The 16,332-nt window shown below is 42.9% G+C and overlaps 1 protein-coding gene across 1 annotated transcript; it reads right to left on the bottom strand.

Moving 5' to 3' along the window:
- Nucleotides 1-4,501: 4,501 nt before the first annotated feature.
- Nucleotides 4,502-16,014, bottom strand: LOC306806944 (uncharacterized protein; the record flags this gene model as incomplete). The annotated part of the gene is made up of 17 exons (XM_079316102.1): nt 4,502-4,671; nt 4,992-5,136; nt 5,322-5,494; nt 6,532-6,594; nt 7,096-7,158; nt 7,284-7,361; nt 8,129-8,458; nt 9,681-9,787; nt 9,901-10,003; nt 10,573-10,679; nt 10,794-10,896; nt 11,461-11,567; nt 11,682-11,784; nt 13,244-13,261; nt 14,185-14,276; nt 15,269-15,371; nt 15,937-16,014. The coding sequence occupies 17 exons, from the start codon at nt 16,012-16,014 to the stop codon at nt 4,645-4,647; spliced, it is 1,800 nt and encodes a 599-aa protein (XP_079172228.1). The 3' UTR covers nt 4,502-4,644.
- Nucleotides 16,015-16,332: the final 318 nt, after the last annotated feature.

The following is a 16,332-nucleotide window of genomic DNA, read 5'->3' on the forward strand; positions in this document are numbered from 1 at the left end:
GATTTTTGCCCTCTTATCCCTCATAATCCTTCTTTACCTCATTCCAGAAGTGCATTTCCTTCTGAAATTTGCACCCTAAATTCTACTGGCACCATCCACAAAGTAAAGACAGCACCATATCAGCCTTGATATTTTTCTTCATTGGAGACAAACTAAGATGATTGTTTAGTATTTTTCATCACTTGCATACTAATAGAATACGTGTTCTTGTGCATTAGCCCCTAGGTGTTTTTATCTGCCCTCTTTATTCACATTTCTTCAAAGTCTTTTGAATTATCTGATCATAATAACTGTGCAGGGATCCCTCTATTCCAGGCTTCCTGAGATGCACAGGCATTGGGATATGCTTGCTCTTTCTCTGACCAGAAATCAGCACTACTTTGAAATAAATATTTGGGTTAAAATCATTTTAACTCTTTTTTTATTTGAATCACAATGTTTAGCCAGCAAAGAAGTTAAGTTTAAAATCACTCAGCCAAGGACAAATTCCAGCTGTGGAATGTTTGAAGAGAATGGCAGCACTACAGCAAGAGTTTTCCTGTGTTTGATGGCTTGAAGAGAACCAGGCACTTTGGTTATGGGGGGGAGAGGGGGCATTTGTACAAAAAGGACAAACCCAAGAACCAGCATGGAAGTAAAGAGACCACAGGAGCAAGTGCCTGGAAGGGGACTTTTCAAGCTCTGTTTGAAATACTGCAGCTACAACTTTTAGAAATGTTCTATCATAAAGTCAGTTTCAATCAGAGCTTTAAATGATTGACATTGTGTAATAAATTGCTATCGGTGTAATCTTGACTTTTTGATATTTCCTTCTGTAAAAAATTGGTTATTGTTCTTTATCATTAGGAGAAACGGTTTGATGAGATTTGGAAGACTAAGCCTCAAAGCAGCTAGTGTGCAGCTAGGTGTACTTCAGAGTGGAGTTATTTTCAAATGGACTGTAGAAGTGGGAGATATGCAGGCTTGGAAAAGAATTTTGGTATCTTAAGCTGCTTCTGTCTTTCAGAATACCTGTTCTAACATTGCTCTTGGATTATGATTTTGGCTTTGTAGTTTTGAGAAAACAGAAAGATAATAATAACTGAGTTTTTGACACCCTGTCACAATCCTTCACGCATTTATTTCTAACCTAAGGATTGTGGCTGGAATAGCAAATCCAAAAATACTACATTTTCTTCATTCTTGGCAAAACTATTTGCTACACGACAGGAAATGGAGACCAATCAAGTGGCTCCATACACAGAGAAGGCATAAGTTAGACAGCAATTGAATCATAAGGAGTCTCTTCTAGAGACACTTCTCTCTTCTACAGTCTCTTGGCAATGCTCTTACCAAAACATTACACAGCAGTTAAGATAGCAATGCTTTTATCTATTCCCCCAATGAACCAAAAGGAGCACAGCCTGCAGTCAAAGCAGCATGCAGAGGAGAGGAGAGAAGTAAGGTTAGCATTTAAAGCTGAGGTAAACACTTCAAAAATTTCTAATTATTTGTCCTCAATTTGTTTTTACACTTTCTCTAGTAACAGTTTCCAAGAGCAGCCATGACACGTGTCAATCTGCAACTACAGAAAAAGAATTAAGTAGAAGACTTTCAATCTAAGTAGTCTGCATCCAGATAGTTGCAGTGTTATTAAATACTCCAAACTTTTTCAAAGTCCATGTGTAGGAGTTTACTGACTCGGCACAAGTGTACTTTCTTCCACTTTCATCTCATTCTTTTTCAAAGTGCTGAATATTTAAGTACTTTTAGTTAGTTACTTTAGTTTTTTCCTTGAAGCTGTGATGAAAGTTTGATTTGAGCTTCGACCATTCCAACAATTCCAACAATTCCAATGTAATAAGAAATTTTCTAAGCCAGCTCAGGTCTGTTAGCTATGAGGTAAGCCAATCCCACCAAGAGGTATTTTTAGTATTCTCCTATGCCAGCATTGCTTTTTCAATTGATGATATTGCTGGCTCTTGAGCATTTCTGTCAATTCCCCCTTTTGGGAAGGAGAGAGGCTTTTTCTTTTCCATCTTTCCATTGATGTCTGACACTGAATTGATACTAAACAATTTTCAACAATGGTTGTGATATGTATAATACAGATTAAAGCCTCGAGTAGGGTAGCCGACCCTTTGATGACTTTTCCCTGATTTCCTGCAGAATTTTGTTTAGCTGATTATCTCTGCAGCCTGCTGTAATTCCATGGGGAATTGTCTGGCTCACTGACTCAGTGATAGGTATACAGGTGGTGATATTACTCAAATTGCACATTTTGCCAAGCCCTTGAACTAAATCTAGTATAAGGTTCCCAGTTTCTCCAGAGGAAGCTACAGGTCTTTGAGCTACTATTCTACAAATATAGAAATATGGTCTTCATTCATCTTTGCATGTCACACAAACACTACCATACACTCCATAACTATCAAAAAAATTCACTTGATTCCAAGTACAGTTTATTAACATTTCTTTTCAATCTTCTCTGTAAAGGTTTTGCTGACTGCTGAACAGTCCAGTGAAGTGTTTCCTGCTTTGGGGCTGGCTTTGTCCAGGTGTAGTGAATCCAGGAGCCTCAGCCAACAGTTTTCACAGACATGTGGGTAGCCAGGAGAACCTGGAATGGTCCTTCCCACTTTTTCTTAAGTAGTTCATCATTCCACATGTGGACGTATACCTAATCCCTGTGTTGATGAGGATGTACCTGAATGTCCAAGGCTGTTGAGGATGTTAAAGGACAAACCTATGCAAAACCGAGAGCTCTTTTCCCAAAGATAATGCATACTCTTTTAAATTACTGTTTCCTAACACATGGCTTTCTCCTGAGTTAGTCAGTTTGATACAGCCTGCCTTAAATAACTTCATAAGGACTTAATATTTTTTTCAGTCTAGGCTAATAAGGTTTAATAAGGCTAAAGACAAAGCCTGAGGCCATTTTAGTGAAGTTTTTTGACAAATCTTACTTATTTGCCATATCAAGTTTTGCTTTATCCTTCCTACTTTTCCACTGGACTGAGGTCTCAAAGGAGTGTGGAGATACCATGTGACTCCCAAGCACTTTGCATAAACTTCAAATTGTTTCAGCCACACAATGAAATTGTCGGAAGACAGGCCCAGTGGTAGCCCAAATCTGGATATAATTTCCTTTAAGAAAACTTCTGTTACTTCTTGAGTTTTGTTGGTGTGACAGACAAAGGCTTCTGACCATCCAGAAAAACCTATCTACCAAGAACAATATCAATAATAATCTTTCCAGGGTAGTTCTAAAAAATAGGTCTTGCTTTAAGACACTTTAAAGAGGTGGGCTCTTTAAAATGAGTAACCTCCCCTTAGTTCCATCCAGTCCCTGTCCACCAATAAGGAACAAATAAAAACAAGTAGATATAAGTGAATGGATAACAATTTATAGATAAGTGAAACAGCAACAGGAAAAGAAGCAACAGAAGTAATCACTAGATAGTAATCCTTACATACAAAATTGCTAACTTTTAGAAATGTCATGAGAACAAAATAATAGTAACTAATCACTACACAATAACCGCTAGAACAAAGTTGTTAATCTTTACAAATCCCATGGGAACAAAATAATAGTAACTAAACACTAGATAATAATCTCTAGATACAAAACTGCTAACTTTTACAAATCTCATGAGAACAAAATAACAGTAACTAATCACTAGACAGTAACCATTAGAACAAAGTTGCTAACTTTTACAAATCTCATGAGAATAAAATAACAGTAACTAATCAGTAGACAGTAACCACTATAATAAAGTTGCTAAATTTTACAAATCTCATGAGAATAACATAACCGTAAGTAATAACTAGGTAGTAACCACTAGAGACAAAATTGCTAACATTTACAAACCTCCTGGGAACTAAATAACAGTAACTAATCACTAGATAGCAATCACTAGATACAAACTTGCAAACTTTTACAAATCTCATGAGAACAAAATACCAGCAAGTAATCTCTAGATAGTAAACACTAGATACAAAATTGCTAACTTTTACAAATCTCATGAGAACAAAATACCAGCAAGTAATCTCTAGATAGTAAACACTAGATACAAAATTGCTAACTTTTACAAATCTCATGAGAACAAAATAATAGTAACTAATCACTAGACTGTAACCACTAGAACAAACTTGCTAACTTTTACAAATCTCATGAGAACCAAATATCAGTTAATAATCACTAGATAATAATCACTACATACACAATTGCTAACTTTTAAAACTCTCAGGAGAACAAAATAATAGTAACTAATCACTAGACTTTAAGCACTAGAACAAAGTTGTTAACTTTTGTAAATCTCACGGGTACAAAAAACCACTAAGTAATCACTAGTTAATCATCACTAGTTACAAAATTGCTAGCTTTTACAAACCTCATGAGAACAAAATAACAGCAAGTAATCACTAGATAGCAATCACTAGATGCAAAATTGAGAACTTTTACAAATCTCATGAGAACAAAATAACAGTAAGTAATGACTAGATAACAATCGCCAGATACAAAATTTCTAACTTTTACAAATCTCATGTGAACAGACATCGAAAATGGTGGAAACACCCGCAGAGTAGCCAGCCCCAGCGATTTGCTGACTTTGCAAACTTCACTCCAAAGCAGTTTTTGATAGTATGCGGAAAATCACAGTGTCATAGACTGGTGTCCACAGAGGAGCCCTGCAAAAAATCAACATTATTTGAATAAAGGGAGAGTCTAGTGGGCCATAACCCTGCAGCGTCTCTCAAGTTTTTGGAGGATCCAGCCTCCTTTGATCCTAAACTCCCAACTTCATGTTGCCCTCCTCCTTTCCACATTGGCTGAGGTACTAGGAATGTACAAACTTCCCAACCACCTATTATATATATCTTCCTTCCAACATATACCCCCACAGCCATTCTTCTAGAATATGGTTGCCTCTTTCAGGTTATCTAGTTATATGGTCTGATCTCTCCAAGACTATCTCTAGGAAAACTGGAAATTTTAAACATTTTCTCACATGAACTAGGCTCTGTGGATCACGAACAGGGCAAGCTCTGAGTAGCTTACTGCGGTAAGAGACTTGCTGGATTTTCTCTAAAACTTCAATTGTCTTGGCTTGTTGCTGGATTGAGGCTTCCAGCCTTGCCGTTTCAATTTGGAGCCTGAAAAAGAAGTACAGGCCTTATGATACAAGTCCACAAGAGAACAATGAAAGAGCATGAAAGAACATCTTCTAAAACAAAAGCATCTTTGAAAATCGTGCACTAGCATCTCACTAGGATGCAAGATGACAGTCCTGTTGTGTTCACAGAATCACGCAAGGTGAAGCCTTGCTCCACTCTCTTACCGTCGAATGCGCTCTTCCAGCCGGGGGATAGCTGCAGCTGAAGAATCCATACGCTCAGCCAGGCGGCTTTGCATGCTCCTCAGAATTGTTACTACCTTACTCTCCTTTAGGACATTCTTCAACGACTCAGCATAAGAATCATTCGTGTGAGAAGGTTCTTTCAGGTACTTGAGCTGTCAAACCACAAGAACAATCCCCAGTAGAAAACTTTAATATCTAAAAAAATAGGGTGCTTTGACTCTGATGATAACTTTCAAAACCTCTGTTACTTCATCTCTCCTACACCGATTTCCTTGGCCAATAGCTAAGGAAATGATCTTTCATAAGCATGGCAAAATCGGTGCAAATGTGACAACAAGAGCAATGCTTTTACTGATGAAATTACATCATTAGATCAGTTGGCCAGCAGGTTTGGGGAGGCAATTCTCCCTTTCTACTCTGCTCTTGTGGAACTCCACCTAAAGAACTGGGTCACCCCCTGAGGCCTTCAGCACAAGGCATATACCAGAGGCCAGAGTAGGGCCACAAAGACATTCACAGGGCTGCAATACCTCTCCCATGGAAAAAAAGCTGAGGGACATGGGATTTTTCAGTCTGGGAAAAAGCAGGCTCTGGCCAAATCTTCTAATTGCCTTTTAGCACAGAAAGAAGGACTGATATTTCTACCAAGGATTGTAGTGACACGTCAAAGGGCAACACTTTAAAATGAAAACACTATAGATTTAGATTAGATACAAGGAAGACAATTTTCCAAGTATTGTGATGGAACACTGGGCCAGGTTGTTCTCATGACTTGTGCTCATCCCTGGACGTGTTCAAAATGAAGCTGAATGGGACTTCAAGCAGCTTCTTTTTACAGCTCTTCCAATTCAAATACATATGAAATTAGGTCCAAAATACAGCTCAGGTCCAGATTAATTACCTTCTCTCACCATTGTTTCAAAATGAACTCACTAGCAAGAACACATGCTTACAATGATAGGCTCTATTTAGTGATATTTGCATCTGTCCCTAGGAGTCACCTGTTTCCCCTGTTCAGAATCCATTTGAGTTGAAGAATCAACCTTTAGCTGAAGGTCTTCTCCCTGGAACGCAGGAAGCTAAGCAAGCAAGAAAAAAGAGAAAAAAGAATTAGGAAACGAATCCTCAGAAGAATGCAGCCACTGAGAGGTTCTATTTAGGGATATTTGCATCTGTGCCTAAGAGTCACCTGTTTGTCCTGTTCAGAATCCATTTGAGTTGAAGAATCAACCTTTAGCTGAAGGTCTTCTCCCTGGAAAGCAGGAAGCTAAGAAAGCAAGGAAAAAGAGAAAAAAGAATTAGGAAACGAATCCTCAGAAGAATGCAGCCACTGAGAGGTTCTATTTAGGGATATCTGCATCTGTCCCTAAGAGTCACCTGTTTGTCCTGGTCAGAATCCATTTGAGTTGAAGAATCAACCTTTAGCTGAAGGTCTTCTCCGTGTAATGTAGGAAGCTAAGCAAGCAAGAAAAAAGAGAAACAAGAATTAGGAAACGAATCCTCAGAAGAATGCAGCCACTGATAGGCTCTATTTAGGGATATTTGCATGTGTCCCTAAGAGTCACCTGTTTCCCCTGTTCAGAATCCATTTGAGTTGAAGAATCAACCTTTAGCTGAAGGTTTTCTCCCTGGAATGCAGGAAGCTAAGCAAGCAAGAAAAAAGAGAAACAAGAATTAGGAAAGGAATCCTTAGAAGAATGCAGCCACTGAGAGGTTCTATTTAGGGATATTTGCATCTGTCCCTAAGAGTCACCTGTTTGTCCTGTTCAGAATCTGTCTGAGTTGAAGAATCAACCTTTAGCTGAAGGTCTTCTCCCTGGAATGCAGGAAGCCAAGCAAGCAAGAGAAAAGAAAAACAAGAATTAGGAAAGGAATCCTCAGAAGAATGCAGCCACTGAGAGGTTCTATTTAGGGATATTTGCATCTGTCCCTAAGAGTCACCTGTTTGTCCTGGTCAGAATCTGTCTGAGTTGAAGAATCAACCTTTAGCTGAAGGTCTTCTCCGTGTAATGTAGGAAGCTAAGCAAGCAAGAAAAAAGAGAAACAAGTTGGGAAACGAATCCTCAGCAGGACTGCAGCATCACACCGCCTTCAAGCAGAGATCATGAAAAACGTGACTTCTGCCAAGGGTAGTGTCAGAGCTCAGGAAGAGAGCTAAGTACCTTGTTCTCAGAAGAGATGAAATGTTCCTCCGGTTCTACTCTTGCAGCTGATAATAGAGATCAAAAATAAGACTGTTGCTGCTGTATGTGCTTATTTCACTTTGTTTTCCAAAAGCGAGTCACTCCAGAGAGACTCACAAAGGTAACCATGTAGTCCCTCTGAAATTACCTTTGATGTGCTCCATTGCAGCAGAGCTCACGGCGACTCTGTTTTGGTCTGCAGCAGGAACTTGTACATTGTCCAACACTTTCCCTTCACCTTCAGAATCAGTCTGCATAATTTAAAAATGTCAGAACTGGCACAGGCTGCTTCCACCCTCAAAGTTTCTGCTTCAGGCAAGAGGCCTAACACCAGAGGTATCAGGTGGTGGAAAGAACAAAAAGGCCAAACAGCACGTTTGGCATCTCTCTTGCACAGATCTTTCAAAACACGACAAAGTCCACCTGCCCAAGCATGCTGGTTTCACATGGAGGCGGGAATGGCAGCGGCCTGGGAAGAGCAGCACAAAAGCCTGGAAACGGAGGGGCTGTCCCCTCTCTGGGAACTTCCTCTGTGGGCAGTGGGAACCAATCAGAGACCTGATTTATTGATTGACATCCCAGGTGGCCAATGAAAATTATTACGCTTTCATAAATCACATTGCTAAGGGTGATTTGCTCTCTTTGTCCTTCCGGCTCTGAGGCCGGTAGCAACCCCCAGGGCCCCGGCCGCAGGCGGCCCCGGCTCTGCTCTGCCCTGCTCGGCTTTGGCGCAGCCCGGCTCGGCTCCCGGTTCCGGCTCAGCCCACCCCCAGGGCCGGGCTCCGGCCCCGGCCCTGGTTCATCTCCAGCCCTGGCACGGCCCAAACACGGCACGGCCCTGACACGGCTGGCCTCGGCTCCCCTCTCCACACAGCATGGAGGAGCGGGGGGGCAGGGGAGCCACCGAGGGCGCACCTTTCCCCCCGCCCCGTTCTGAGAAGAGAGATTCCACATAACCACATGGCTCAGAGGTTTTCCAGCAATGGCCTGGCCCAGCTTCTCCATGTCCTGCATGCAACTTTAACCCTTTTAATGCCTGGATAAGACTCTAGATCTTCTGAGCTCCCCGGAATGAGAGGAATGAAGAGGAAATCTACTGGAGTCAGTGAAATGAAAGCTAAGTTTCCAGATGGGAAAAGATTGAAGAGTTGCCACTGTTAAGAAGATGAAAACCATTTTTGTGGGCTATAAGGGGACTGTGACTACACTAAAATTCCTTTAAACTGAGAAATATACTTGGGGAGGTTGGGTGCTTGAGCAGGACCTCTTGCCTCGAGGAAATGGGGCTCTCTGTTTTGGGACAGGAAATATGGACAGAGACATTTAATAGAAAAAGAGGTGAAGAGAATTTTGATTTCAGCACCCTGCTTTTAAAAAGAGTACCCCAGTGTAGCATAAGACATGGCACAGCTCTGGAGGGACTGTGGAAATAGGAGGAAATTCATAGTTGGCAGTTATTGCCCAGGCTGATGCAAAGTGTGAAGGTGAAGACACTCCCTAAGCCTAAACCAAAACAGGAATTTTTCTCTCTAGAGTGAATAGAAATGATTATTTCAGTAGATAACTGACTGAAGTGTTTCCTGTTTGTTGTTGTTAAGAAATGTAGAATGAAGGACGGGGGACGAGGAAATAATCTAGAAATCTTGCTCTGACTTCTTTTCTTGTTAGTAATAGATTTTTTCATGTAACCTTTTAAGTCTGCCTTGAATCTGCTCCTAAATCCTGTCTCTAAAAGAAACCAAATATAATAAAATTGGCAAACCCAAGTCACACCGTGACACCTATCGAGAGAGAACCTAGGCAAAAGAAATTCGGGATCATCCACAACCATCCGGCATTGACTTGATCCACAGAAAAGATCTGTGAGGTAGGAAAAGCAATTCTGACAATGCCTAGAAGCCTTCTAGGACTTCACAGGACTGTAACCAGGAGAAGTTCTACTTCTTTGCCCTAGAAATCCCACATGGACATCACCTGTAAAAAGTTCCAGAACTCTAGCTGGACATCACTTTCTCCCTGTCCCAACTCACCAGCTTGCCTGGAGGAGAACTAGTGTGTCAATGACCAAGATATGAACATGTGGCAGAAGCAGCAGCAAAGGAAAATGGAGCAGGTGAGTCAGAGGGAGCCCCACTGTCTGCCTCAGGGAAGGTACCTCAGAATCCCAGGGAGAATCATACTCTTCATCTTTTGCTTCTCTCTCTGCTGGCTGCAAGACTCCATCTTCCTTAATCCCTTCTCGACAGGCTTGTTTCACGAACCCTAAGAAAAGATAAGCACATTTTAGCTGCAATGTTTCTTCTTCTCTGCCTTTCTGCATTTGGTTCACTCCAGAGAGGCACACAAAGCTAACCATGTAGTCCCTCTGAAATTACCTTTGATGTGCTCCACTACAGCAGAGCGAGGATTGAACTTATTTGTGTTTGCATCGGGAAGCTGGACAGCAGCTGACATTTTCCCTTCACCTTCAGGATCAGTCTGTGTTAAGTACAAAAACACACATGAGAAGTGGCACAGGCTGCCTCTCCACCCACTTCCACATCCAAAGCTGCTGCTGCATCCAAGAAACCTAACAATAGACGGATCAGGCGGTGGAAAGAACGAAATGGGCAACCAGCGCGTTTGGCATCTCTCTTGCACAGAACTTTCAAAAAACAACCAAGTCCACCTGGCCAAGCTAGAGAGAACCTAGGCAGAAGACACTGTGGATCATCCACAACCATTTGACATTGACTGGATCCACAGAAGAGATCTGTGAGGCAGGAAAGCCAATTCAGACAATGCCTAGAAGCCTTCTAGGATTTCATAGGACTGTAACCAGAAGAAGTTCTACCTTTTTACCCTAGAAATTCCACATGGACATCACCTGTAAGGAGGTCCAGGACACTAGCTGGACCTCACTTTGTCCCTGTCCCAACTGAACAGTTTGTCTGGAGGAGAACTAGTGTGTCAATGACCAGAATAGGTACTTGTGGCAGATGCAGCACCAAAGGAAAATGGAGCAGGTGCATCAGAAGAGCCCCCACTGTCTGCCTCAGGGAATGTACCTCAGAATCCCAGGGAGAATCATAGTCTTCATTATTTGCTTTGCTGTCTGCTGGCTGCAAGACTCTGTCTTCCATCATCCCTTCTCTACAGGATGGTTTCAAGACACCTTAGAAAAAATGAGCACATTATAACTTATTATGTTTATGTCTCTTTGCTTTTATGCGTCTGCTTCACTCCAGAGACGCACACAAAACTAACCGTGTAGTCCCTCTGAAATTACCTTTGCCACGTTCCATTACAGCAGAGTGAGCATCAAACTTTTTGCTCTTTGCAGAGGGAGGCTGGACAGTGGCTGACATTTTCCCTTCACCTTCAGAATCAGTCTGCATAATTCAAAAATGACAGAATTGGCACACGCTGTCTCTCCACCCACTTCCACACCCAAAGCTGCTGCTTCATCCAAGAGGCCTAACAAGAGAGGGATCAGGTGGTGGAAAGAAAAAAACGGGCAAACAGCACTTTTGGCATCTCTCTTGCATAGACCTTTCAAAACACAACCATGTCCACCTGCCCAAGCTAGAGAGAACCTAGGCAGAAGACACTGTGGATCAAATACAACCATTTCATAGTGACTGGATCCACAGAAGACATCTGTGAGGTAGGAAAAACCAATTCTGACAATGCCTAAAAGCCTTCTAGGATTTTATAGGACTGTAACCAGAAGAAGTTCTACTTCTTTGCCCGAGAAATTCCACATAGACATCACCTGTAAGGAGATCCAGGACACTAGCTGGACCTCACTTTCTCCCTGTCCCAGCTCAACAGCTTATCAGAAGGAGCAGAAGCCGCATCAAGGCACAAGATATGAACGTGTGGCAGATGCAGCAGCAAAGGAAAATGGAGCAGGTGACTCAGGAGACCCCCACTCTCTGCATCAGGGAAGGTACCTCGGAATCCCAGGGAGAATCATTGTCTTCATTTTTTGCTTCTCTCCCTGCTGGCTGCACGGCTCCGTCTTCCTTCATCCCTTCTCTATAGTCTAGTTTCACGATGCCTAAGAAAAGATAAGCACATTATAGGTTATTATGTTTATGTCTCCTTGCTTTTATGCATCTGGTTCAGTCCAGAGAGGCACACAAAGCTAACTATGCAGTCCCTCTGAAATTACCTTTGCCACATTCCACTGCAGCAGAGCGACCATCAAACTTATTGCTGTTTGTAGGAGGAAGCTGGACAGCAGCTGACATTTTCTCTTCAACTTCAGAATCAGTCTGTGTTAAGTACAAAAACACACATGAGAAGTGGCACATGCTGCCTCTCCACCCACTTCCACACGCAAAGCTGCTGCTTCATCCAAGAGGTCTTACAAGAGAGGGATCAAGTGGTGGAAAGAACAAAAAGGGCAAACAGCATGTTTGGCATCTCTCTTGCATAGATCTTTCAAAATACAACCATGTTTACCTGCCCAAGCTAGAGAGCACCTAGGCTGAAGACATTCTGGATTATCCAAACAATTTGACATTGACTGGATCCACAGAAGAGATATGTGATGTAGGAAAAACCAATTCTGACAATGCCTAGAATCCTTCTAGGATTTCATCGGACTGTAACCAGAAGAAGTTCTACTTCTTTGCCCTAGAAATTTCACATGGACAACTCCTGTAAGGAGGTGCAGGACACTAGCTGGACCTCACTGTCTCCCTGTCCCAACTGAACAGCTTGTCTGAAACAGCAGCCATATCAAAGCACAAGATATGTACATGTTGCACAAGCAGCATCAAAGGAAAATGGAGAAGGTGCATCAGAAGAGCCCCCACTGTCTGCATCAGGGAAGGTACCTCAGAATCCCAGAGAGAATCATAGTCTTCATCTTTTGCTTTGCTCTCTGCTGGCTGCAAGACTCCACCTTCCATCATCGCTTCTCTACAAGATGGTTCTAAGATCCCTAAGAAATGATAAGCACATTATAGATTATTATGTTTATGTCTCTTTGCTTTTATGCATCTGGTTCACTCCAGAGAGGCACACAAAGCTAACCATGCAGTCCCTCTGAAATTACCTTTGCCACATTCCACTGCAGCAGAGCGAGCATCGGACTTGTTGCTCTTTGCAGAGGGAGGCTGGACAGCGGCTGACATTTTCCCTTCACCTTCAGAATCAGTCTGTGTTAATTACAAAAACACACGTGACAAGTGGCACTGGCTGCCTCTCCACCCACTTCCACATCCAAAGCTGCTGCTTCATGCAAGAGGCCTAACAAGAGAGGGATCAGGTGGTGGAAAGAACAAAAAGGGCAAACAGCACGTTTGGCATCTCTCTTGCATAGATCTTTCAACACTCAACCAAGTCCTCCTGCCCAAGCTAGAGATAACCTAGGCAGAAGACACTGTGGATCATGCACAACCATTTGACAGTGACTGGATCCAAAGAAGAGATCTGTGAGGTAGGGAAAACCAATTCTGACAATGCCTAGAAGCCTTATAGGATTTCATAGTACTGTATCCAGGAGAAGTTCTACTTCTTTGCCCTAGAAATTTCACATGGACAACACCTGTAAGCAGGTGCAGGACACTAGCTGGGCTTCACTGTCTCCCTGTCCCAACTGAACAGATTGTCTGAAGCAGCAGCCGTGTCAAGGCACAAGATATGAACGTGTGGCAGATGCAGCATCAAAGGAAAATGGAGCAGGTGCATCAGAACAGCCCCCATTGTCTGCATCAGGGAGTGTACCTCAGAATCCCAGGGAGAATCATAGTCTTCATCTTTTGCTTTGCTCTCTGCTGGCTGCAAGATTCCACCTTCCATCATCGCTTCTCTACAAGATGGTTCCAAGATCCCTAAGAAACGATAAGCACAGGCTTGTTTCACGAATCCTAAGCAAAAATAAGCACATTATAGCTGATTATGTTTATGTCTCTTTGCTTTTATGCGTCTGGTTCACTCCAGAGAGGCACACAAAGCTAACCATGTAGTCCCTTTGAAATTACCTTTGCCACATTCCACTGCAGCAGAGCGAGCATCAAACTTAGTGCTCTTTGTAGCAGGAAGCTGGACAACAGCTGACATTTTCCCTTCACCTTCAGAATCAGTCTGTGTTAAGTACAAAAACACACATGAGAACTGGCACAGGCTGCCTCTCCACCCACTTCCACACCCAAATCTGCTGCTTCATCCAAGAGGCCTAACGAGAGGGATCAGGTGGTGGAAAGAACAAAAAGGGCAAACAGCACGTTTGGCATCTCTCTTGCATAGATCTTTCAAAATACAACCAAGTCCACCTGCCTAAGATAGAGAACCTAGGCAGAAGACACTGTGGATCATCCACAACCATTTGACATTGACTGGATCCACAGAAGAGCTCTGTAAGTTAGGAAAAACCAATTCTGACAATGCTTAGAATCCTTCTAGGATTTCATAGGACTGTAACCAGGAGAAGTTCTACTTCTCTGCCCTAGAAATCCCACATGGACATCACCTGTAAGGAGGTCCAGGACACTAGCTGGACCTCACTTTCTCCCTGTCCCAACTGAACAGCTTGGCTGGAGGAGAACTAGTGTGTCAATAACCAAGATATGAATGGGTGGCAGATGCAGCATCAAAGGAAAATGGAGCAGATGAATCAGAGGGACTCCCACTGTCTGCCTCAGGGAAGGTACCTCAGAATCCCAGGGAGAATCATTGTCTTCATCTTTTGCTTCTCTCCCTGCTGGCTGCAAGACTCCATCTTCCAGCATCCCTTCTCTACAGGCTTGTTTCATGAACCCTAAGAAAAGATAAGCACTTTATAGGTACAAGTGTTTCTTCTTCTCTGCCTTTCTACATCTGATTCACTCCAGACAGGCACACAAAGCTAACCCTGTTGTCATTCTGAAATTACCTTTGATGTGTTCCATTGCAGCAGAGCGAGCATTGAACTTATTTGTGCTTGCAGCGGGTAGCTGGACAGCGGCTGACATTTTCCCTTCACATTCAGAATCAGACTGTTAAGTACAAAAACACACGTGACAAGTGGCACAGGCTGCCTCTCAACTCCCTTCCACATCCAAAGCGGCTCTTTCAGCCATGAGGCCTAACAATTGAGGGATCAGGTGGTGGAAAGAACAAAAAGGACAAACAGCACATTTGGCAACTATCTTGCATAGATCTTTCAAAATACAACCAAGTCCACCTGTCCAAGCTAGGGAGAACCTAGGCAGATAATCCACAACAATTTGATATTGAATGGATCCACAGAAGAGATCTGTGAGGTAGGAAAAACCAATTCTGACAATGCCTAGAAGCCTTCTAGGATTTCATCGGACTGTAACCAGAAGGAGTTCTACTTCTTTGCTCGCGAAATTCCACATGGACAACACATGTAAAAAGGTCCAGGACACTAGCTGGACTTCACTTTCTCCCTGTCCCAACTCGCCAGCTTGTCTGAAGCAGCAGCCGTATCAAAGCACAATATATGAATGTGTGGCAGATGCAGCATCAAAGAAAAATGGAGTAGGTGCATCAGAAGAGCCCCCACTGTCTGCATCAGGGAAGGTACCTCAGAATCCCAGGGAGAATCATTGTCTTCATCGTTTCCTTGAGTCCCTGCTGGCTGCAAGACTCCATCTTCCATCATCGCTTCTCTACAGGCTGGTTTCAAGATCCCCAAGAAAAGATAAGCACATTTTATCTGATTATGTTTATGTCTTTTTGCTTTTATGCATCTGGTTCACTCCAGAGAGGCACACAAAGCTAACCATGCAGTCCCTTTGAAATTACCTTTGCCACATTCCTCTGCAGCAGAGCGAGCATCAAACTTGTTGCTGTTTGTAGCAGGAAGCTGGACAGCAGCTGACGTTTTCACTTCACATTCAGAATCAGTCTGCATAATTCAAAAATGACAGAATTGGCACAGGCTGCCTCTCCACCCCCTTCCAAAGCCAAAACTACTTCATCATCCAAGAGGCCTAACAAGAGAGAGATCAGGTGGTGGAAAGAACAAAAAGGGCAAACAGCATGTTTGGCATCTCTCTTGCATAGATCTTTCAAAACCCAACCAAGTCCACCTGCCCAAGCTAGAGAGAACCTCGGCAGAAGACACTGTTGATCATCCACAACCATTTGACAGTGACTGGATCCACAGAAGAGATCTGTGAATTAGGAAAAACCAATTCTGACAATGCCTAGAAGCCTTCTAGGATTTCATAGGTCTGTAACCAGGAGAACTTCTACTTCTTTGCCCTGGAAATCCCACATGGACATCACCTGTAAAAATCTCCAGGACACTAGCTGGACCTCACTTTCTCCCTGTCCCAACTCAACAGCTTATCTGAAGGAGAACTAGTGTGTCATTGACCAAGATATGAACGTGTGGCAGATGCAGCAACAGAGGGAAAATGGAGCAGGTGCATCAGAAGTTCCCCCACTGTCTGCCTCAGGGAAGGTACCTCAGAATCCCAGGGAGAATCATTGTTTTCATCTTTTGCTTCGTTCCCTGCTGGCTGCACGACTCTGTGTTCTTTCATCTCTTCTCCACATGGTGGTTTCAAGATCCCTAAGAAAAGATAAGCACATTATAGCTATGAGTGTTTCTTTTTCTCTGACATTCTGCATCTGATTCACTCCTGAGAGACTCACAAAGTAGCCATGTAGTCCCTCTGACATTACCTTTGCTGCGCTGCGTTGCTGCAGAGCGCTCTCCCACTGCTTTGCGCTCTGCTGCAGGACGCCGCTTGCCACCAAACACTTCCCCCACAATATCAGAAAAAGCCTGTGCAATACAAAAGACACCTGTGAGAACTGGCTCATGGGGCTACTCCACCCACTTCCATGCTCAAAACTTC

This window comes from Erithacus rubecula (assembly GCF_903797595.1).
Source record: "Erithacus rubecula genome assembly, chromosome: 1".
Lineage (NCBI taxonomy): Eukaryota > Metazoa > Chordata > Aves > Passeriformes > Muscicapidae > Erithacus > Erithacus rubecula.